This window comes from Gasterosteus aculeatus, chromosome 3, assembly GCF_964276395.1.
Source record: "Gasterosteus aculeatus chromosome 3, fGasAcu3.hap1.1, whole genome shotgun sequence".
Taxonomy (NCBI): domain Eukaryota; kingdom Metazoa; phylum Chordata; class Actinopteri; order Perciformes; family Gasterosteidae; genus Gasterosteus; species Gasterosteus aculeatus.
In genome coordinates, this window is record NC_135690.1 from 13,810,550 (window position 1) to 13,834,982 (window position 24,433).

At 44.2% G+C, this 24,433-nt stretch overlaps 3 protein-coding genes across 3 annotated transcripts; all 3 read right to left on the reverse strand.

Moving 5' to 3' along the window:
• Window positions 1-202: 202 nt before the first annotated feature.
• Window positions 203-2,438, reverse strand: LOC120816407 (peptidyl-prolyl cis-trans isomerase FKBP1A). Its single transcript, XM_040171990.2, has 5 exons — window positions 2,208-2,438; window positions 1,904-2,065; window positions 1,765-1,812; window positions 1,023-1,135; window positions 203-903 (listed from the first exon to the last, which is right to left on the reverse strand). Exons 2-5 carry the CDS (start codon window positions 1,938-1,940, stop codon window positions 775-777), a joined length of 327 nt encoding a protein of 108 aa, XP_040027924.1. The 5' UTR covers window positions 1,941-2,065; window positions 2,208-2,438; the 3' UTR covers window positions 203-774.
• Window positions 2,439-2,953: 515 nt separating this feature from the next.
• Window positions 2,954-18,427, reverse strand: LOC120816341 (apical endosomal glycoprotein). The gene is made up of 37 exons (XM_078099523.1): window positions 18,259-18,427; window positions 17,882-18,001; window positions 17,535-17,689; window positions 17,360-17,455; window positions 16,653-16,743; window positions 16,440-16,559; window positions 16,162-16,264; window positions 15,917-16,067; window positions 15,604-15,823; window positions 14,927-15,050; window positions 14,482-14,611; window positions 14,310-14,388; window positions 14,072-14,227; window positions 13,390-13,515; window positions 13,055-13,270; window positions 12,853-12,972; window positions 12,042-12,203; window positions 11,833-11,921; window positions 11,512-11,679; window positions 11,020-11,178; window positions 10,810-10,918; window positions 10,350-10,472; window positions 10,128-10,227; window positions 9,767-9,926; window positions 9,356-9,434; window positions 9,146-9,289; window positions 8,514-8,701; window positions 8,008-8,173; window positions 7,489-7,707; window positions 6,392-6,570; window positions 5,697-5,934; window positions 5,207-5,366; window positions 5,008-5,122; window positions 4,639-4,759; window positions 3,726-3,822; window positions 3,563-3,638; window positions 2,954-3,489 (listed from the first exon to the last, which is right to left on the reverse strand). The coding sequence occupies exons 1-37, from the start codon at window positions 18,278-18,280 to the stop codon at window positions 3,388-3,390; spliced, it is 4,983 nt and encodes a 1,660-aa protein (XP_077955649.1). The 5' UTR covers window positions 18,281-18,427; the 3' UTR covers window positions 2,954-3,387.
• A 49-nt stretch (window positions 18,428-18,476) lies between these two features.
• Window positions 18,477-24,433, reverse strand: LOC144405489 (apical endosomal glycoprotein-like). Its single transcript, XM_078098921.1, has 14 exons — window positions 24,257-24,433; window positions 23,974-24,099; window positions 23,349-23,477; window positions 23,099-23,198; window positions 22,780-22,948; window positions 21,910-22,126; window positions 21,558-21,686; window positions 21,246-21,370; window positions 20,455-20,692; window positions 20,107-20,369; window positions 19,809-19,899; window positions 19,545-19,685; window positions 18,816-18,941; window positions 18,477-18,646 (listed from the first exon to the last, which is right to left on the reverse strand). The coding sequence occupies exons 1-14, from the start codon at window positions 24,303-24,305 to the stop codon at window positions 18,477-18,479; spliced, it is 2,073 nt and encodes a 690-aa protein (XP_077955047.1). The 5' UTR covers window positions 24,306-24,433.

Sequence of the window (24,433 nt, forward strand, 5' to 3'; positions counted from 1 at the left end):
AAAGAATGCCACGTTTATATTGTATATTTGAGGATTTTAATGCAGTGCGCACTGAAAAGATCCCTTGTAAACCACACTTCAGAGGTAAAACATTACCAAAAATTATAATATGCATGACAAAACCTGAGGCATTTAACTTGTTATGGTAAAAAGACAATAACGGGAAGTCAAGATTCAAGATTGAATGCGACAAAAGGCAATGTTGTAGGGATGAAAAAGCTGTTTATGTCTTTAAGCAATATTTTACATTGCATTAAAGTTCCAAGTCATCAACTCAATACATCAGTTGAAGTGATTTGTGAAATGTAAGAAAAACAAACAAACAAGCTCTTCATTAAAAAGGCGCATTTCCAAAATATAGTCACTACCTCACATTTCCCGGGACACTGGAATATATAGTTATGAACAAATTATTTATTTATATTTATATATTTTGCTCAAATTTCTCAGTCAATTTTTAGGCTAGGTGGAAATTCTGTTAAAATGGTTAGACAAAACTAATTATTCCATCATTTTAATCAGACGAATGTAGAAATGGAGGCCACGTGAATACGGGGGGGAAATTAAGTCGTACTGCATCCTAACGTTTTCATGATCTCAGCGATAACATTAGCACTGGCGTGTGTCAAATTCGTCTCAATCATTCCACGGTATCAAAATTCTTACAATGTGTACATGTGTAGAAATGCTAGTGACGGCACCTTGAAATAAATAGCTAATTTGTGTCAAGGGATGTTTGATGGCATGAGAAATAGTGACGGGCAGCCTTCTAATTCAAGAGAAACCCAGCAGCTCCACTTCAAAGATGAGAGTGGAATTTCCTGGAATGACGGGTGGGTGTCCTGCGGGGCCGTACGCGTAGTCCGGCGAGCAGGTCAACCTGGCCACCTCGCCGATGCTCATCTGTGGAGGTGAAGAGCAAGATGCATAAAAAGATATAAATTGCCTGACCATATGCTAAAAGAGGACACCCCAGCTTTAGTTACGTATGTATGTACACAATGTTTAGTGGTTGGGTTTACCTTCGCCACACCCTCATCCCAAGCACGGATGACTTGCTCGTGGCCAAGTTTGAATTTGAAGGCCTGTCCGCGATCCCTGGAGGAGTCAAACTTATTTCCATTCGTCAGCGTGCCTGTTCAACAAGCAACAAGGGAAAGACCTTTTAGAAACGTAACCACCACGTTGAGATAAATAGCCTGGACCGTGTTGAGTTAAGGGTCGTGACTCCAGGGAAGACGTGTGGCTGAATGGCTTTTCTTTCATGCGGTAACTGTGGCGCTTCGACCACAAGCCGAGAATTCTATTCGAGAAAGGCCGACGTATTAATGGTCTAACGTTACGTGTGCCAAACTGGACAAAGGTATGCGCACCAAACGTGTAGTAACCCACCGTATGTACGACGTTTAACGTTAGCTTAGCACAGCGCACACATATGAGAAACGAGTGAGGGCGGCTAACGTTAGCCTAGCAAAATATTACGCCGTGTAAAATGGCGAGGCTTTGGGAGCCGGGAAGCATGTTCCGATGAACCGGTACGGAGACAGACAGCCCGGCCGTAGCTCCCGTTCCCAGCACTTGTGCTAAGCTAAGCTACCGTGCACACACGAGCGCAGCGTCGATTCTCTCGTCTAACGCTACCTTTCGACCTAACGTTAATTCAATTGGAACGCGTGCACAGTTGAGTGGGTAGCAGCTGCCATTTCAAATTGGACGTGGGTGGACTAAATGGAGAGTCGGCAATGCAATCACGTTAGATATTACCAACGTAGTGCACGGAGACCTTCTGTCCCTTCTTCGGGTAGGACTTTCCTGTAATGAGAAAAACGTGGAAAACGCTATATAAATAAAAGGAAAGCCACTTCAGGCATATAGTGATAGGAATAATACATATATAATTTACCGTCTCCTGGTCTAATGGTTTCGACTTCTACGCCCATTGTTCTTTCCGTGTAGTCTTCCCTCCCTTTAAACGCAGATTATACTCTGCGCGAGGAGAGCGCGTCAGAACGTGACGTAGTGACGGCTGGCGCGCGGAGCTCTGCACCTCTTCCGGAAGAGTTCACTTAAAAAAAACATTTTGGGATTCCTTTTATATAACGAAAGTCCATTGGAGTTTTGAAAAAATTAGAAACGGAATTTCTTAAAACTCTTCACTTGGGTAAATGCTTTGCATTAAATGAAATGATATATGATTGGTGCTCAACCTTTGTTCTCCTTGTAAAGCTTCTTTACCGTACTACAAAGGCAATACATACTCATAAATATGAGTTATGCGATATTTGCAAAAGTATCCTCGTTAGTGTATAGTTTTATCCCGGTTACACCCACAGACTACGGGTATATTCATGGGGTACAGTAGTTTTTGATTCTTTACATTATGTTTGTACATTCTCGGAGTATAAACCGGGCCATACACGTAGCTTCACACTTCCCGCTCAGTGACGTCATCATGTTCAGTGACATGCGACGTGATTGGTTCATTCAGTTGAGCCGTTGGACTGTACCATATTGATCTCACAGGAGAACAGGTTGAGTCTCATTTTTTACTTATATGGGTTTAAAGGGGGTGGGGGTTTAACGGGTTTGTTTCTGTTCGTGTGGGTGCTAATATGGACGAGAAACGTACTTTAAAACAGACCACTTGCGCGTAGGAGGATAGCAAAACTAATGTCGCCAGGATGGAAAATTGCAGTATGGGTTAAAAAAACCATTTGTTTTATACACGTGGTTTAGTCCACTCCTTCTAGATAGAACTGCTCAGTTTAATCTGTACTAGTTTTATGAATCAGAAAAACAGACCAGTCCCTAAATACAGTATAGTTAAAGGGAATCAGAAATATGTAATAAGAATAGAGGTGTATTTTGTTTATCCCAACTATTTCTGTGAACGAGAGAAATTTAAAAGAAAAAATAATAATCCAATGATGAAAAAGAATAAAGGACAGGAAGCTTCAGCTGTACACTTTCATTATTGCAATTTAAATAAGGCGGTAAATAAAAAAACACATTAAAAAACATTGATTAATAAATTGTTTCACATCAGAAAGCCAAACGGAAAGACCAACACCGTTGTCATTTATGCATACTAAACAACAACATAAACAAGCTACACCATGTGTATGTTTAATTCTTTCTTCTAAAAAATGTTTTTTAGCATTTGCTAACACTCAAGGTAGGTAAGTAATACATTTGCTCATGTATTCCTTAATCCAGTTGTCATTATTCACTAATACCTTCTCATCCTCTGATCCGATCTTGCCCCAGCAAAATTCCCCAATAAAATCAATATTGAATATTCTAAACAACATTTACAATTGGCATCAAATATCTCCATGAACACAAGGGCAATTTACAAATTGTTAATTTGTTTTTAATCAGAGTTGACTAAGCATCAGATGGAGCTACTGTGGTGTCAGTCACAGCTGGAGATGGATTATACAGACGGTTGAAGAAGGAGAGGTGTGATTCAGTTCCACCTTGAGTCCCCTGGGAGGAAAAAAAACAAATCTTTATCATCTACTGTGAACTAAACGTATGTCAATAACTCCTGCCTGCTTACATCTATTCTGCCCGCGACGAGGTCCAACGCAGAGTTGTCTTCACGTGCGTCGCTGGTTATAATTGTCGGATGTTCCCTGAGACACACAAGCAGCGTGAACGTGAACTAGCATTCTTCTGTGTTTTCCTCTACATTATGTTTGTGTTTATGAACGAGGGTGTACATTTTACTCAAGTTTCTGTTCAGCACGAAGAGGAAGACGGAGATGAAGAGTCCAGCCAGCAGAGTCAGACCAACAGCCATACCCACAGACAACGTGTCTGCAGACACACAAACACTTCAGTTCAGCCTCTTAACACTTTGTGCATCACATTTTTCACAACGGCCCTTATTTCTGAGCATTTGCATGAATTATTATTTCATTTGGTTGTTCTTATATTAACCTTCAGCGCATGTTACTCAACAGCTGAAATATTTGGTCCTCTTTGATTAATGTTTGCTAAAAACTGCAGTGATCAGACATTTCCATCCATCCATCCATTGTCAAACCGCTTATCCTGCACACAGGGTCGCGGTGGGGGCTGGAGTCCATCCCAGCCAACTTCGGGCGATAGACAGGGTACACCCTGGATTGGTCGCCAGCCAATCGCAGGGCTACACAGAGACATACAACCATTCACACTCACATTCACACATCTACGGGTAATTTAAAGTCCCCAATTAACCTGATCCCCAGAGCATGTCTTTGGACTGTGGGAGGAAGCCGGAGAACCCGGAGAGAACCCACGCAGACACGGGGAGAACATGCAGACTCCACACAGAAAGGCCACTGAGCGGAATCGAACCCAGGACCTACTTGCTGTGAGGCAACAGTGCAAACCACCACGCCACCACGCCACCGTGCCGCCCGTGATCAGACATTTACAGAATGTAATGTTTAATTTGTGACTATGATAAAGTGTCAACCATTATCAGCTTAAAATACTTCTTACAAGTGGTTGTTCAAACTAATATTTAGACCAGTGTCAATGATGTCTGGATGATTTGTGTTCTTTCAAATCAATTCATAAGGGGGGAAAGAAAATGCATCACAAGCGTCTCCTCAGTTGAAGAAGCTGAAGAAGGTCTCAATTTACCACTATTGTCCTCAGGCGGGTCAATGGGGGGCTCCGAGTAGCAGCCTCCAGGGAGGATAGTGATGTCGTCAAGGGAAACATCCCCACCTGTATTCATACCCCGCTGATAAACAAACACAAACTGCAACAAAAACAAGAGTTCAAATTAACACAGAAGGAAAATACTGCTCTTATTGTTTAGTGTGTGATAATAAAAGTCATCCCCATAAAAGTGACACTAAATTGACTAGACTTTGCTTTTCTATTTTAAGTTGACTTCCAGGATATTCAGGTTTTTTCATCACCCTATATTCAGTCAGCATTTTTAGTCCAGTTTTTCCTTTTAACGATGTCAACACTCAGATGAAATAATCAGGAACTTGTTATTACCCAGAATGCTTCACTATGTTTAACAGTGACGCTGGCCTCCTGCCACTCGTCCCCTCTGTTTCCTGTCTCAATCCACTTCAGAATCCCTTCTTCGTTGTCACCAGCGTGTGTTTTTCTACGAGACAGCGAAGTATAAACTGTTATCAACGTGCGCTCCGTGTTTAACGCTGCAACTCGCTCGACGGCGGCGGCTAGTCACCTGTCATTTATGTAAACTCTGAGAGTCCCGACGTGGCTGCCGTACATGTGGTACCAGAAGGTCAGACAGTGACCTCTGGGGGACGGCTGGAACACTTCGCTGACCAGGAAGGACAAGTCTCCCCACTCGCCCACGGAGCTGTCCACGTACAGATAGAAACCTGGTGGGTAGGTGGGATCATAGATATAAAGGCTAGATGTATGTCCGCACATGGCGGCCATCTTGGTAGGGGAGGCTCACTCACCCATAACATTGTGTTGGTAGTGATACATGTACTTTTTAAATAACCATAACTTGCTCAATTTTCAACCAATTTTTAAACGGTTTGGTTTGTTATAAACGTCGGAGATGTAGCTATTATTGAAAGTGCATGTACCTGCGAACCGCCCCTACTAAGATGGCCGCCATGTGCGGATGTTCTATACTCGTCATGATGAAGTTCCCTGTGAGTTTCCATGAATCAGATTATTAAGCGTGCGCGTGTTTTTACCGTGTGTCGAGTTGGTGGTGTGGTCGACGCTGGGCCCCGTGTTGGGGTTCGGGGAGGCTCCTCTACCACGGAGCCAGTCCCCCTGGTCGACTCCCCCCCCCAGGTTGCTCCAGCTGCACCAGTTGCTCTCAAAGTCGCAGTGTCCCGGAGGAGGACATTGAGTGTCTGTGAGCTGTACGTCGTCAAAAGCCATGTCTCCCTCCTGGGTGGGGCCGGCCTTCACGCCTTCCACCACGATCTGGAACACGGTGCGTGTTTAAATATCCACATATTTTAGTTTAAAGTCAGTGTTGTGGAGGTGAGATCACATTTTAGTTTAATGTGAATGAGGTTTAGAGACATCAATATACTTGTTTTAAGAAATATTCTCTGTGGATTATTCAGATTTTGTGAGATTTGCTAATTCATTTGTACTTTGAGTGACGTATTCCAATACAACTATGTTACATGTCAAAGTCCTGCATTCAAAATTTTACTTTATTATCTGCTCATTCGGATTATTATCTGGAAAAAGTATCAAGTGGAAGTTTTCTTCTGAAATATAGTGTAGTTAAAGTAAAAAAGGTCCCAACTATAGTGCATCTGTATTAAAAATGTATTCAGGTAAGAACCTTAGTAAATATACTTATTTACTTTCCACCATTGTCCATGTATATCTCATGGACGGTGGTCTCGAGTGGGGCCTTGTGACTCACCCTGTAAGGCTGAACCCGGGGCAGAAGGGAGGCCTGAGCAAACCTCCAGAGCCGACCCTGGTCTCCTGTCTGAGAGAAGATCAGAGCTCGCTTCCCTTCTTCACTCTGCTGGTAGACGTTCAGCAGCCCCGTTCCTCTGCCGTACATGTGGTACCAAAGCTGCAAGCAAGCTCCTTTGCCTGAAAGGCCCGAAGAAGGAAAACCGGATAAATCACAGACTTGAGCTCAAGTCTTTTACACGCCTTGTAAACCGCTTGTGTCCAGAAATTTGTGTTTTACTGCTGTTCTGATACAATACATCTAGCAATGATAGTGGACATATTGTACTCTGTCCACTATGGTTATTTGAACTCTCTGCTCTAGGGTTTGGTAGAGCCCATCGTGAGTCATTATACATTATAAAAATATGTATTGACCCTAACTGAAGCTGATTAAGCCATCTCTATTACTTGTATGGAGCTATGCTGTTGTAGATAAGATAAGATTATTATTGCCCAGAAGGTAAAAATGGAAATAAATTGTTTCTACTTAGTGAGGACATTAAAGGGCTTCGAGAAACAGTGTCTGAAACTAAATAAACAATTTTGATTGTATTCATGGTTCCAGCTCCTCTAAAGGGAGGTTTTGCTGCTTTTCTTTGTCTTAGACCGCCAAAACACAACAGTATTTTCTGAAGTTGTACAATCAATAGGCTGCAGTGAATTATCAATATCTTAATCCATAATTAAATAATCTTACATAAAATAGTTAAAAATGCTACTTTGACATGTGTAATAATAATCATGGCATTGAGGTAGTTAGCAAATAATCATCCTCGTAATTATTATTTAATGCATTATTAATATTAATACTATGTTGACCCAGGGTCCAACTGTCCACCTAAATATCTGGTGTGTCATCACGACTATGACATTCCACTAAATGTGTCAGTGGTGCTTGGAGGTCACCGTGTCAGTCATCAGTGCCGACTGACCGACATAAAATTGTGAGATATACAACAAACAACAAAATAAAGAAGTGAATCTATTCTCAAGTGAATTGATGTACTTTCACGAGCAGAACCACGCTGTGGTTGCAGCTCAACGTGATCGTCTCACCCGCTGGGTACAGTGGAGACGACATTTTGGCCGTCTGTCCCGCGCCGTCGGCAGCGGAGGAGGGCAGGCAGTAGTAGTGGCCCGCGGGGGTGTTGGTGGTGTGGTCGCTCTCCGGCCCCGTGTTGGGGTTGTGGGTGGAGCCTGACATTCTGACCCAGTCAAAGTCATCGGTGGTCCCCTGCTGCCAGCCGCAGCTCCCCTCCTCGAAGTCACAGGCGTCTGCAGGGGGATGTTTGGGAAGCATTGTGACTCCTACGCATACCTCAATCACAATGGTTTAAAAGGCCTTTGACTGATCATTTTGGTCTTTACGGAGTGGTTGACAACAAGACTTATGCTTTATCTGTGGGTGTACCAAGACGTCGCTATCACCCGAGATACGACCACATAAATGTGCTGACAGTAAGTACGTGAAGGTGAGATAAGGCACCTCCATTATCGCCTCTTCTTTGAGGGGAGAATAAAAGACTTAAGCGAACCACAACGTCAAAGTTGAGTTTTTTTTTTATTTTTTATTACCAGACGCAGGACATGGTCCACCGACGAGAGAGATGTCATCGATTGCAATGTCTCCTGCTTCTCCCCCCACAGTGGCTTCCAGGATCACTTGGTGGACATTCTGCAAGGTCACGTGGCTCTGCACTCGCAGCCACTCATCCCCTTGATTTCCTGAGTTTTGCCAAACCTGCGGGAAAGACAGGAAGGCGGCTGATTCACTCGTCACAATGAGGATGTGAGGAGGTTTTTGCAACATCTCTGTATGGGCTGAAACTGTGCAGCTTGCACCCGTAATGTGACGCATTGATGCTATTTTGCAATCAGCATTTCACAACTACATGAAAAGTATAATAAGAGAGACAAAACCCAGTGGGAGGAAACACAAATATTTCTCAATTGACCGTTTTTTTTTAACGGCATAGTAAAGGGAAGTGAAGTGTCCAGACTGTCCAAAAAGTCCTTATCTGAGCTATGTTGTCTCTCTGCTTGTTGCAAAAAAATGAAGAAAAACCAACGCATCTTTTTACCAATGTTTTCTTCAAAGGTTCAGCCGTTAGTAGAAGCATCCTCAAGGAGCCGGCAGTAGCTCCGAACATGTGGTACCAAAAGGTGAAACAGTATCCTTGGTCCCCAGCAGGCGGCAGCAGCGTGGACTTCAGCTGGGCCACGTTTCCCTTCACACTTGGCCGGGAACTTTTGATGTAAATGTATTTACCTGTGAAACAATCGGAACCATTAATGCTAAACCTTTTGCGGCTTCCCAGCCTCAGCGCAGAGACGTGAGCTTCTATGAGCTGAGAAGAACTCAAGCAAAAGAAATATTTGGAAACGACAAGATCTTAAACTAGAAGAAGAAATCTTCTTTGTGACTTGGGCAATCATCTTGTCACCGTCGTACGGGAACCAACTCATTGTCATCAATTTAAAGTCGGATTCCTACGAGAAGTTGTGACGTAAAGTTCCTCCTTTAAATAAAAACATGAATCCGCAAGAAATAATATTGAGTCATTTTTTACTTAATGACTCCCCTCTTTTTGGGAATTGTTGTACAAACTGTTGGGACTGCATCACATGTAATTAATAAGCGGCAAACACTACTATCACGGTATTTAAATAATGCTTTACTACTTTTGGGACGGTCGTGTGGAGTAAGAGCGACCTTTGCCGGTGGTGTGGTCTCCTGCAGGCCCGGTGTTGGGCGTTTCTGTGGGTCCAGAATTGCTGAGCCAGTCCAGCTCATCTTCGGCCCCCTGGACCCAAACACACAGCCCGTCTTCAAAAGAGCAGCCACCGGCCGCCAGAGCTGAGGAGGGAAACGCAGTTTAAAGAGGAGCCGCTCATGCCGCCATTAAATATCCACGCCACTTACCCGGCGGCGGGTAGGATATTTCACAGTTGATGAAAGAGATGTCGTCCACAGCAGCGGCGTTGAGCGCGCTGAACCAAACCTGCCGATAGAAAATTGATAAATTCCTGCTTGTGAAAGATCAGTGTCCTCCACCACAAAAGACACACGTAATACCCAACGGACGTGTATCGAATGTAACCCAGTTTCCAACATTTGCACACTATCCCTTCTATCCCTTAAAACTATTACATTTCTACTACATTTCTATATGAGAGTGAGGTGCTGGACCACCACAAACCGCCAAAACAGTCAACCACCCCCAGAGGTATTGAATTGAAATGGGAGTGTTTTTAATTGATAAGGCTGCCGCAGTTATTGAAAGAGGATTGTAACGTAACCGTTGCACTTTCCGGTAGCTACTCGAGCGCACACCTGATACGGCTGCTGGTGCCGGCCTACAGGCACACGCTCTGGGGTCCAATCGGCGCCAGTGTTGTGACTGCGTGTCCAAAGGATTGCTTCACTCCCGTCAGCTTGCTGCATAAGCACTCTGAGTGACCCAGAACTCGCTTCACTTATGTGGAAGTGAAACCTGCGTTTTTGGAAAAGAAGGAAGGAAGAAGGGGAGCGTTGGATTGGGGAGAGAATTGCGAGGCAGAAAGAGGAGGGTGGTGCTGCGGAGCGTTGTGCAACTCACGCCTCCGATGTCCAACCGTGGATCAAAACAAATATTTCACACATTAGGGGTGATAGTGATAGAAATGTGGCCTTCGGTGTCGTATTGATCGCTTACAGAATCTGGCAGTAGAGGGAGGAAGGGGCGAGTGGGGGACTCTGCAGTCGGGCCTTAGTCTGTGTGGACTCCCGACTCAAATTCACTCTCATGTAGTAGCCTGAGAATGGAAAAAATCATGCAGGCAGCGGAGTGAAGTTTATGCTTATTATTCCAGATCATCTGACACGTTATCCTTTTAGCAATAAACTATTCAACGAGTGAATAAGCCGCTAAAGTCACCTGTCCCTGCAGTGTGATCGGTGGGAGGCTCGGTGTCGTTACTGGCTCTCTGTCTCTGCCACCGGCCGTGTCCATCACTGGTGTCTGTCCACTCGCACTGGTCCCTCTCAAACGTGCACCCACCTGAAGGTTAGAGACGAGGCGTGAAAAAAGAAGGAGGCGAATGCGTTCAGCAATCACAACATTTGTCACAAATCTGCTTTTGTGACATTTTGTGAATGTAATAAAACTACTGTTCCCAATTGCTTTGTCAGTACACATTTCATCTGGCAGGAAAACGTCAGTGATCACATGATTAGTCTTCACATTCACTTTAACCTGCATGCTCAATTGATCCCATTCTCCACACACTAGTTAGCACCTTACTTTCAATCTACCAGCCTGGTAATTAATCAACCAAAAAAAAACAACTGTTATTGTTCGATATTGTACTGCTCAGATGGGGAGACATGCGTCTCACCGCAACCATCCTCGTCCTCCGCCTGCGGGCAGTCTGGATGGTAGTCGCACCGTAGAGCTGCCGGGATGCAGACTTTATCAGGTGACCGCCAGCAGAGGAACTCGCCATCCTGCAACGCCAAAGACAGACGGACGCTCCGTAACGGATCACTGAAGGCTCTCGCTGAGATTGAGCTTCACAGGCAGGAGGTCGTGTTGTGAAGACGTTTACCTGACAGGGTGCAGTAGCAGAGGTGGGCGGGGCGGAGGTGGTGGACGGGTCGGGAAGTTTGTTGTTGTCGGGGTCGAAGAGACACTCCCTTGAGAAGGAGACGTCGTCCAGCGCGACCAGCCCTCCGAGACCGTCCCCGCGCTCGTACCTGAACACAATCTGAGCAGGACACAGTCTTTTCTGAGTTATGGCCGACAACGTGTCTTCCCGAACACCACTTGTCCACGTCCACCAAATTAAGATCAGTTCATCCTTGAGTGGACGTTCGGGCCGAAGTTGAACAAATATAATAAAAAGACTCAATTCTTTTATTGCTGTGTTTGCATTTGATGTGATATAAAATAAAATACACACAAAAGAGTGAAATCAGTCTTCATGAAAGGCTATTAAATAGATTTACCTGTATTCATGATCCAAAATAATTGATCAAGTTAACGAATCTGAATGATCATAAATGAGGCCGCGGTTGACCCGAAGCTCAGTCCAACTGACCTTGCTGTTGACCGAGGAGGAGAACGTGACCTCTGCCCTCCGCCAGCTGAAGCTCTGTGAGTTTTCCCAGCACCACAACAAAGCGTCCCCACTGCCAGAACGCAGCGTCCTGGACCGCGCCGTCAGCCTCGCCGTAACATCGTCCAGGCCGAAGTAGAAGAATCTCACCTACAGCAAAGGGAGGTGCAGAAAAGGAGGTCGTGATGAGCTTCACAAGCGTGAATGAATCACTTCATTCCATTCGAGTACGATGGACTCGATGATCACTGAACCGGGATCAGAAGTACTTGTTTGTTAAGCTTGTGAACGCATCTCACTCACGGTGCAGTTGTAGCTGGGTAGCAAAGTTTTGGAGAGAGTCTCTGATGTTTCGCTGTTCTCAATCAGGTTCCCCGGCACGGCGTAGTGACCTGGAAGAATCATTGTTATGTGCTAATATGACGTTTACTGGGGTGGGATTCCTCCCATAAGCACTAACAGTGCATTTACCCTCTATACCCTTCTACCCCTCCACCACGAGGGTTCAATACCTGCGTCAGAGTTGTAGGTGTGATCCCTGGGAGGCCCGTGTTTGGGCCACGCTTCCTGTCCTCTGTGATGCGTCCACCCAACCGCAGCTGTGTCCACCTCGTTCTTCTCCCAGAAACAAAGGCCTTGTTCAAAGCTGCAGCGCTCAACCACACCCTGTCGCTCTGCATTGTTTTCAATGGAAAAAGGGAGACAAGTTATAGATAGATACTCAAGGACAACAACCGTGGAATCTTTAGGGCTGCAGTTCTGATCGACTAATCTGCTGGTTATTTCCACAGTTAGTCGATTCATTTGTCTATAAAACGTGGGAAAACAATGAAAACTGCACTGTGGCCCAAGGTGTGGTCTTAAAGACTGCGACACTAGAGAAGCTGTGAACAGTAGATTATAATAATCCTCAGGAAACAAGAATAAAAACAGCAACTGCGATTTTCTCTCCATAAATGAATTGACTTATTGTTGCAGTTCTATTTATGTGTAATATATTTTTACAAAGCCACACAAACGTCAACATACAAATGTAAATTATTCAGGAAGGATACTAAAAAGTGATGACAGATGTTTAAAAACTTTAAAGAAGAACAAGAAATCAGTGAAGGAAACATATTCATCTTTCAGGGAGTGTTTAAATTTAAACTACCCCCCATTCAAATATACTATTCATCTGACTGTACATCAAGATGTGCTTGAGATTTAAGCCTTTACCAGAAGTGTTCAGGAAAAGGGGAAGCACACAGGCAGCGCCTTTACAAATATTTCATAATAGTGCACCGAGTATTTCTAACACATTTAATATGAATGATGTCTCACCACAGTTTCTCTCATCAGACCAGTCCCCGCAGTCATCGCTGAAGTCACACACTCGGCTGTGCTCAACGCACACACTGTTGTTGCACACAAACGTATTGGGCGGACACGAGGGTTCGGGCTCTGAGAGGGAAACCACAAAAACATTTAATGAATCAGCTTCAAAACTGTCGCCGGCTGTGTGCAGACAGAGCGGGTCGCCCACCAGGCAGCGTGCAGTTGGTGAAGTGGATGTCGTCGATGGCGACGTGTCCAGGCCTGTTGAAGGACCTGCAGGCTTCAAACAGCACGGTGAAGTCCTGGGGAATTCGACCAACCGTTACCTCAGCGGGGTGCCACGAGTCTCCATGGTTACCGGATAGCCACCACAGTGCAGTGGTCCTCGAGCCCTCGTTGAGAAGCACATTCAGCATCTCTCCGTCTGTAACAATGCACAGATTAAAGATTGCATATGGACTTTTTTTTAGGGTACGACTCTGGAGGCAGCTATATGATAAGACCACAGGCACTTTGTCGTTGACTTGAATATTAAGAACATACCCTCTCCATTCATGCTGTAGTGGAAGTGCAGCGTGCAGGTGGCGCTGGCCTGTCTCATGGGGGGACTGTGCACGGCAGCAAGACTCACATCATCTCCTCGTTTAGGCGCCACAGCCAAGTACCAACCTGGAACAACCAAAGAAATACCTTTTGCAGATTGCGTCGCACCTTTTTAAAATCTTTCGAAGAGGTTTAGGCGGTAGTGGCGCAAAAGGTGGTGCAACATTTTCATTTGCAGTGTATTTCTAGGTGTGATGACAGTGGAACAAACAGCATAATTCAGTCAAAAAGCTGTGAGGTGTAGATTTGAGTTTTAGCATTAAAATCAACAAATCCAAGCCAGAACAGGATGAGGATGCAGCGAGAATATGGCCAACGTTGCAACGATACGAACTGTAAAAGGGGAAACGGTTTCAGCCTGTTCAGCATATCTGCTTATAAAGCTTCCTTTAACTTAAAAAAAAGAGGTTTTACTTTTTACTACAATAAACAAAACAACTTTTTATGATCAGTCATCATTACAAAGGCTCTGCGTTTCTCTCTTTATGGGGGATTGATTTATAAGCATGAAGGTGGATGGTTTATTCTTTGAGTCTGTCCAGTCCGTGCGCTCCAAGTCGGTCCAGATGCAGATAACATGTAGGCAGAAACAGGGGGGGGGGGTGTTGGTGTGTGGCCATACCCAGTTCAGTGCTCAATGTGTTGTCCACGGAGGGTCCAGTGTTCCCAGTGGCATTTCTGCCCCTCGTCCACTGACACTGGCCCGAACTGCGGTCGTCCCAGCCACAGGTTCCGTTTTCAAATGAGCAACCCACAAATCCCAAATCCGTTTCATTCACTTTGAGAATGAAAAAAAAGAAAAATGTCAGATTGTCAATCCTACTTCAGTAATTAGCGATACGACATTAAGGCATCAGCACCTTGACAAGGGCCCGGTGCCACGATGACGTCGTCTACGGCAATAAATCCTTTGCTGTTGCTCTCCGCTTCGATCAGCAGCTGAGCACGAGGTCGTTGAGGGAATCAGTGAACATCATCTTCTCAGTGATATTATTATTTTTTCTTTTACCACGGAGCCTTTTGTTGGATTACCTGGAAAGGTTTCATCATCTGCACCGTGTGAGAGAACCTGGTCCAGCCGCTCGCGCTGCTGTTACTGTTGAACACCAGGTGGTCCTGCGACGGCCCTGAACGCATGTACACCTTCAACGTCCCAGAGTCGCTGGCAAACGACACACACACACACACACACACACACACACATACGTTTGATACGTGAAACCCTCGGTTAAAAGCATTTGTTTTGTCTTAGAAGTTAACACAGTTTTTTTTATACGACTCAAACAGTTCTGTGGTCAGCGTGAACGCTGACACTGAATAAGGTCGGTCTTGCTCAAAGGGGAAGAGGCAGGTGATTCACCGTTGAAATGACTTTGGTGCACATTTCAGAGGAAGTGGATGAGGAAACCAGACAGGATGAGGGGCATCAGCTGCATCGTCACACACTGTACGCTGTTGGTAATTTTATTTTGCTGACCTGCCGTCCGTATGGTACCACAAGGCGACGCAGGAGGTGACGTCTCTCAGGTGGATCCATTCGGACATCACCTGCGCTTTGCTGCTGTGGTTCTGGTGCATTGATGAGCTCAACAAGAACCGGCCTAGATTCAAAGATGTGAATGGAAATAAAGATAAGAATAGTGCCAAGAAGACTATGCAATACCAGATTATTGCATTGTTATTATTTAGGTATTTAAATGTGAGAGGTGTATGTGCATGTGTCTGATACAAGACCTTTTTATTTTAGGTAAAAAACAATCGGCATTTTGTGTGAATTATTCTCCGTTCTGCTTATTTTGGCAGTTGGAACTCTGAGTGCAGCAGGGTCACTGCTAGTAAGAAAACGTCATCATTTCTATTGATTTTCAATCCTTCTCACAACATTTTTTATGAACAGAACATTTTTTATGTGGCAACAGGACAGAAAAAACAAGAAGTTGATAAGTAACAGAGTGTGCTAGTTGAACAGCAGCTGCTCATATTAAACATAGATTGCAACATTGCCAGTTGCAACTAACTTGACCTTATATTATTAAACTGGAGTCACCAACATACACACTGCATTTACTCCTGAGGTTTTAGTGGGTAGAATCTAAAGGTGCTTTAGATGTGCATGTTTAATTCACCATATTGAGGTGTATTTAAAGATCTTACCCTCTGCGGTCTGAGTGGTGTGGTCTGTCGGTGGACCCTGGAAGCCTCCACTGGCCAGCACCCAGGCATGTCCATCTTCTTTGGGGATATTGACCCAAGCACACTGTCCAGACTCAAAGTCACAGCTGCCTGGAGGCCTGCAGGTCCTGTCCCTCACGGAAATATCATCCAATTTCACCGTAGAGTTGCTACCTGGCACATGGAGTGCTTTAAACACGACCTGGTATGAATATAATATATTTAAAACACAGGTTTGCACTTTAGGAAGTCGCTACGAAGGCGAAAGGCCGACTGGAGTGTGAAAAACTCTCACATGGAAGTTTCCAGGCGAGGACACAGTGACCTCTGCTAACTCCCAGTTTGAAGTGGCCGCTCCGGATCGTTGCCAAAGTTCTTCGTGCACCTCCCCGCTGAACAGCACATGCACGCCAAGGGTGTTAGAGGACCCTTCAGGTATCCAGTACCTAAACAAGCACAGTGGAAAGACACATAGTACAATCAGCAGGGGACAAGTGTGTGTGTGTGTGTGTGTGTGTGTGATGGCAAGAAGGGACTCACCAGAAGCGCACACATATCTCCGTAGCCGAGGGGAAATTGGGTGTTAGGAGCTCAGCTACTTCAATCTGTGTGGAGTCCGATGTCATCACAGTCATGTAGAAACCTGAGCAGAGATTTACAATATTTGCATGTTTCTTCCTTCACCTCGACAGTCAACAACTACAGTAAATGTATCATTAATCAAATAGCTACAAGGGACCTGTAAAAACAAATAAAATGTGCCTTCATCCACTTGTTGTGAGAATGGGACTGCTCTCAGTTGGCAGTTCTCTTCTCACCATTTTCAGTTCCGTACGTGTGATCCACCTGCTGTTCGAAGCCTCTTTCGCGACCCCAGCGACCCTTGCGGTCCACAACGTTCTCAAAGCCACACCAGCCGGAATCGAACCCACACACGTCTGAAAGGGGGTTAAAAAGGGGCCAATGTCATAAAAATCTCTCTTTGTTTGATTTCCTGTGAACATCGAGCGAAGGTGTGTGTGTTTCCGTACGCTGATCACTGCAGGGCCCCTCCTTCACTCGAATGTCATCCACGGCGATGAATCCTCGACTGTTTCTGTTCCTGTGGCCGGCGAACGTCACCTGTCGACGTCCAGCATTCAATACAGAAACGTCAATGTGTTTTCTTTATTAAATACAAAGCTGGTAATGTTCAGTAAAACTGCTTCTGTTCGGCATTCTGTCTTGATGAAACTAATGAGGAGCCTAAAGAAATAAAGGAATTTCTTGTGCAGATTTGAGCCAGACTGAGCAGCCAAAATCAGCTTAATATATATGTATATATATATATATATATATATATATATATATATATATATATATATATATATATATATATATACTGTATATATATATATATAGTATAACGTTATATGGCAATCAATAATTAACAAGTGTTTGCAGAGCAGAAATACCGATGATGCGTTTTAGCTTTCTTTATCAGTCTTCAGTAAACTCTCATTAAACAATTGAAATTCCTTGAAGCCTTCATAAGCTTGATATTGTTTAAAAACTGTTTATTATCTATCTGTAAAAGTTCCTGTTTTGTATCCATATTCTCAAAATTAACTTAAAAAATCAAATGTATGTGTGTTTTTACGGGTTAGTGTACTACGATATGTGTTTTCATCTCACATATAGCTTTTGGATTTCGTTTTTACTTTCAAATATTGATACATGTGACTGAGTGGATTTTTACCCGTGTGATATCGCTCATGTTGACGGTGACTTGAGCGTTGATCCACTCCGGACTCTGAGTCCCCCGACGGGTCCACACTAACAGCTCAGAGGAGCTCTGGAACAAAGCGAGTCATTTACAGCCCCGGAAGCGAAGGAGTGCGTGACAGAAGCTCTGGAGTAACGTGCGCGCGTACCGTCTCGACCAACAGGTCCAGAGCGGACACCGACGGCCCGAGCATGTAGAACCAGAAACCCACACAGATGTTTGACGTCAGGTCGACGGCGGGGACGGAGACGGCTGCTCTCTCCCCGTCCTTAGATCCAGATCCGTTCAACAGTAAGAAAAAACCTTGGCGGGGAGGGAAAACGCAAAGAGAGGGCTACAATACCGTGACGCAGATCACTAAACAGAGCATCAGATTAGCAACAAAAGGCTGTTTTGACGTGAGGTTCATTTCCCGAGCCTCTGTTCTAAGTTTATGTCCAGTGTTAATGGAATACTGCAGGTGTTGGTGCTCGGGTTATTTCCCTTACTCAATACCTCGATAGTTCCCAACAGTGTGATCATCCTGAGGTCCATCCCATGGCTGGTCCCCCATAAGTCCACTGCTGAGAATCCAGTTCAAATCATCACTGACCTCCTGAACCCAGTTGCATAGACCTGTTCACCAAAGCGTGATTTGAAATGTTAAAGCACTTTGTTTGTGCATGTAGACGATATAAAATGTAATTGAAGCTATACAAATATCCAGATTAAGTAAAAGTGTAAAAGTCAAAAATTCAGAAATTGAAAGATGAAATTTATGATAAAATATATAGTATAAGTTTGGAATTAGGCCACTTCCATTACAATTTATTTTTGACCCTGGACCCTTTAGGACACAACAATAAGAGGCGATTCGCGGCCTCTGAGGTCACCTCCTTCGAAGGTGCAGTCCATGTCGGAGGCAGGAGCAGTGGGGGTCGGGGCGGGAGGGTTTGGAGTGGTCGTCGGGACAACGTCATTACAAGAACTGCCCCTGATGATGTGGATGTCGTCCAGCGAAAAGGCACAGCTCAAAGATGAAGAGGAATTGGCTCGCAGTATTATCTGTGAAGTACGTTGTTCATGTAGTTTATTTCCTCAAGAAACATTGTCAGATTTCATCATGAAAGTGTAATATGGGTCTTGCCTGGTGAGGCCCTGACGCGTTGTAGTCCACCCGGTCCTGCATCCACGGCTTATTGGAAAATCCATTTGTAGCCCAAACGGGGCGCAGTCCAGTAGTCTCATTCACCAACACGTTTAGTGTAATGTCTGAGGGCCCTGGAAATATTTGATGTATTTTAATCTTTTTAATGATGAGACAAAAAGATAAAGATTATTATACTGGGGCAATTGAATCTATAATGCGGCGTGCAAAGCAGAGCACTGTTAAAGTTGTTAGTTTTATTTGCAAGTCTTCAGTATAGGTGCGTCTGCTAACTTTACGTACCAGATCCCCACCCTTCAGCTCGGTGCCAGATCTCCAGGCAAGCTCGGTCCACTGCCGCCATGGTCTCACTCTCCAGTTGTGCAACGCCTTCGCCACCAGGCAGATGTGAGAAGGTGGCAAAGTGGCCTGTGGAGTGAAAAAAGACACCTTATATCCAGATCCACATGGGGGGGGGGTGGAGGCCGGCGTAGACATATCACACTATCGTCCATTGAAACGTTGTATGCGAGCTGCTGTCATCCCTCCCTTCTTGTTTATACGATTATGAAGAGATATCTCCCTTTGTAAGAGATGTGCAACAGAATCTACACTCTTAAGTCAATCTGAACCTTCAACGGTCCGAGGTCACGATTCAAGTTGGTACCTGCCAAAGTCACAATTACTTGGATGTGAAAATGTTCCTTATGTTAGCATCTCTACTGCAGCTAAATAAGGGTACAGTGTCCCTGGGAAAGACACAGAGGGAGTTTTATTCCAATGAGGCTGTAACTTTGGAAGATATTTGCTTGGTTTATCAAACTGCCGAAGCCCCGTGTAACAGAAGGACTGTCGATTTTTGAAGGAGGACAAGAGCTCAGTTTTCACATTGTTCCTTAGACAGACTTGAAGCATTGTGGAGCTTTCCTACAATCAAAGTTTCCCTTTTCAGCCTGTCTGAAGTGCAAGATCCCTGTTTTTCTCTCTTTTGTGTGGACTGTGATGCGGGTCAAAGAACATGAGGCGCCTAACCCAAAGCAGAATTTGTCGTGTGGTCCGTATTTGGAACATGTTGACCCTCGCTGGCCCCTGAGAGCCAGTCCCAGTCCACGTGGGACCCTTCTGCAGGACTGTTCACCCAACCACAGAAGTCCATTTCAAAGTCACAGAATCCTGCAAAAAGTAGCACATACACACATAAAGCACAATGCAATCGGAACGTGTCACTACTTGTAATTTCTCAGCCGTCTTCTTTTTTTTTAGCTTTAGAGTTTGAAGTTGGCGGCAGTCACTAACCTGGCGGAGGACAGGCGCCATTCAGGACCGTGAGGTCGTCGATGGCGATATCTCTCCTGAGTCCATCTCCAACCACAGCCTCAAAGACCACCTGTCACTCAGAATGACAATTTATGCCCCCACAACTCACACTGTATTTCCATTTGTACGACTGTAAAATCTGAGCTGATGAAGTGATGCTTATTCTACTTTGGTACTAAATATCCTCTTAAGGTACAGAATAATGCATACAAAATGAGCATGTGGTTTGAACGCGATTGTTGTCTTTAGAATTAAAAGAAAAGTGTGAACAAACTACCTGATACGGGTCATTGGGACTCAGCAGAGTCACCCTTCCGTGCCTCCAGTGCCGTCCCTGATCTCCACTTCTGCTCCACAGCTGCACACTGTCGCTGCCGAGGGTTTGGAGGGAAACACTGAGTTCCCCCACTTCCCCTCCCTCCATGTAGTACCAGAACATTAGGCATTCCCCATCAGCAGCAGTGGGCTCCATCACCTCAGTCATCACTGCGCCTCTGGACCCCACAAGGTGACTCCACAACCGGGCACTCAGGTAGAAACCTGCCCGTTGAGGCGGAGTTGTGAACATGCTGCTCTATATCGGATGTAACTTATTTATTTCCGGGGTCTCCAGGGTCTCGCGTACCTTGCTCAGTCCCCAGCGTGTGATCGGCGGACGGGCCTGAAGAGTTGGCGGGTTGGGACGCCCCGGTGATCAAGCTCCAGCTGAAGTCTGCGGACGGTTGGGGCAGCAGGCCGCAGAGGGAGCCCTGGAAGGTGCACTCTCTCTCGGGCGGACAGGAGCCCGTCTCACTGCTGTGCACCGTCACGTCATCAATGGCGATGCTGCCCTGCGTTCCTCCAACCACGGCTTCTATAACGAACTGGAGCACACGTTGACTGAAATAGGAGGCTTGTGTTTGAGAAGGCACCATTGACTTTTCTTTGAGAAAGTCTTCATGGCAAAATGTTGAATCATTTTAAATTGTAAATCTTAAGCACGAGACAAAGTCCACTCAAGCCACATGACGGTAAGGGGCACATCTCTCTCACTAGGAAAGTTAATAGAACAAACACTAATTGATGTGTTTAAAAGAGGACCTTTTTCAGATGTTATTCAAAAGATTGTCCCTTTTTCTTGAAATAAAGGCATTGAGTTCATTCTGCTCGGATCAATTTGAATCATGGAAAAGATTGTATTTGTTTGGTATATTCCAGGTTCAATGTTCAAACTAAAAAAATGAGAAAATATTGTTTAAATGAATTGGAAATTCATTGTTGATTTTATACGATCGATGTTCAGAGGAAAGCTTAGTAAAAAACGTTTATAATAATATAAAATAATAATATATTGCCCATTTCTAAATACTCCTCTAAAAACCTTTACTGTTATAAATCAATGGAGGAGTAAACACGGAAACAGAGTAATATGAATACCTGTATTGGTTTGTCACTTTTGAAGGTAAGATCTGCAAATCTCCATTTGTTCCCCTGGGTGCCACTTCTCATCCATACAACCGTCTCCGTTTCCCCAGAATGCTTTGTAATGAACTTCAATGAACCTAATAGCAAAAATAAAAGCATCAACAGAGCTTCTGCATTGAAGGGCTGGATGCGTGTTACAGTGAAAAATCAAAAGTGTTAAAATGCATCTTGGAGGTAGCTCTTTTTTTTGTGTTCACCTCTTAATTCAGTTTAAGCTCATTTATTATCTAATACGCTTGAATGTGTAGCCAGTGAGGCACTTACCTATGCTGTTGCCAAATATGTGGTACCAGAAGCTCACACAAAGGACTTGACCTGCAGGCTGAGGGAAGCTGATGAGTCTGGCTGTTGATGAGATATTGTTGGATCTGGCATTTATGATCATGAAGTAGCCTGCGGGGGAAGAAGGAGAAAAATTAGTAACACATTAGTAATACAGAAAGTGCCACTAATGCACATTATATACTACAATGAGCCTTGTAAAGACCTTTGATATTAATCATTAATACTGAGCTTTGTGAATTGCACTAAAATGTCTCGAATCAAGATGCGGCAGATGAACAGGCGGAAGAAGTAATTGTCAAGAATTTTCATTAACAGTCAGCAAGACATTCACCCTCTGCAGTTGGGACTTCATTGAAGGACATTTTACTCCTTTTCCACAAAAGGCTGGCAGTGTAGTCGTGGTTCCATGAGCAGGTGTCTTTTTCAAAATCACAGGAGAGTTGGTTCGATCCGGTGGGGAAATCTCCGTCTCTACAGTAGTCAAAGCTGACATCATCCAACATAACGTCGCTGTCCACGCTGAATGCCGGGCTGAAGGAAAATCGCAGCTGTAGAAAGAGAATTGTTTCACTATTTATTCTGAAAATCAATATTTCAAATCATTCAGGATTTAGAAATAATACATTTTCTTGAAAAAATGAGCCTCTACTGATCACCCAGCGTAGTTTACTCCCTGTTCATAATAACTTCAAGCAAAGGTTCCATAGAACATAGAACACATACTTTACATATATAATAGCTTCATTTAGCCTTGGACCAGACCCCCGGCCTTGGTTTGCTTTGTGTCGGCATAGCAACAAAAAAATGAACCAAGTAAAATGATTAAACCTAAAGCGCTGTATTGATCCCCAGAGGGAAATCCGTTGTTATACAAGAAGGAGGAACAGAGCACATAAAAATACAATAAATGTAAAGAGGCAATAAAGAGGTGAGGAGAGATAGCCAGTGAATTAGCAGCGCACCATAGCTAGTGATCCAGTGAGCTACGCACTTTTTATTTTATTCTGTATCTGTTAAGGTATTTGCAATTAGCAGCAATAGAAGTAGTAGAAGAAGAAGAAGAAGAAGAAGAAGAAGAAGAAGAAGAAGAAGAAGAAGAAGAAGAAGAAGAAGAAGAATTCTCCCGCGCCGATCAATGGACGACAGTGTGATATGTCCATGTCTGCGAGCAACATAAACTCGTACAGGAGATTTCACTGACCTTGTATCCGCCCGGCTGATTTCCAATGAAAACGGTGGCATTCTCCCAACCGTTGGTCTTTATTTTAGAAAGCTTCAGCAGCTGTTCCTCAGCGTGGCCTCTGATCATTGTTACCTCAAAGGACGATGCTGATGAGGTTGACGACGTATTGTAAATGTGATACCAGAAGCTGAAAAACAAATCAGAAAAAACAGCTGGCGCAGGATTTGCAGCAGATTCAAGATACTGAACTAATTAAAACTTTTTATCAATTAAGAACATATTTATTCAATAGACATTCAAAATAAAAATAATTTAAAAAATATTGTTTTTTTTGTACCTCATCTGGCATCCCAGAGCTGCCACGTTGTCAACTGAATACTCCAATTCAGGCGTAACAAAGAAAGTGCTTTGGCTGCTATTTATGTGCATGACATGTCCTGTGTCCAGCAGACAAACATCCAATGATAAGATTACCATCAAAGGCTTCATCTTGTAATTTAATAATTGTCAGCACAGATTTGAAATGTGACCGTATCCATTCTAAAGTAATTACACAAATGAAACATGGCAGGAGGGTTAGTATTCACCAAACGGCTCTCCTGTGGTGTGGTCCAGTCCAGGTACCGAGGTGATGTTTGCCATCTGCCGCGTCCAGCGGTAGGAGCTGCTACTGACGTCTTTCCACCCGCAGCTGTGATGCTCAAAGTCACACGGCCCTTAACAAGGAGCGGCGGCACAGATTGAGTCAGAAAGCATTTGCGGATTTTGTGAAACAACCAAAGAGCATTCTTGTGAAAACGTATATAAAGTATTTTTCCTAACTTTAAAAGCCAAATATCACAGATTTGGCAACTGTTGCTCAGTGGAGAAGCCCCGGCTCTGCTAGGCCACGTGGATGTGTCCTTGAGAGAGACACTTAACTCCTAATCTCTCCCTCAGGCCGTGCCAGCTGTTTATGAAGGCTGTAAATGCTCAGATAGTTCTGATGGGCAAGTGGCACCTTGCATGGCAGCCTCCGCCGTCAGTGTATAAATATGTATGAATATGTATGGTGGAATAAGTGGGCTCTAAAAGTACAGTACACCATTTAAATAGCTAAAATACTGATTTGAGATCAACACAATTATTAACGCTCTGGTGTCCTACGGGGAACATTAGTTTTAAAAAGTTCAATTAGACTTGATTTGAAAAAACGTTTGCCTGTCAGCATACCACAATAGTCCTCATCTGAGCCATCCGCACAGTCTTTGTTAAAATCACAGACCAGTCCAGGGGGGAGACATGCAGGTGTGCAGTTGAAAGACCCATCAGGACAAGAAGACACGAGGACCGAGAACACTGCAGAGAGATGACAATAATTTAATTTGAGGGGGAATGCATAAACACTATTGACACACAACTTCTGTTGATTTCATTCATGCTCATATTCACACTTTAATTCACATTAACAATGTCCACCAGCTTAAAAATAATATTTACTTATGAGGACACTTACCTGAGAGAAGAAAAACGACTTGCTTCATGTCTGGTGAAACATTACACATGGCAAACAAATCCAAAGAAAAGGTAAAGATCCTTAAAGTGTGACCTCTTCCCCTGCAAACCCTCAGAAGATGACTGAGTTACTGTAAAGCAACTTTTACTACAACAATTCTGCTGCGGCTGTGATTCC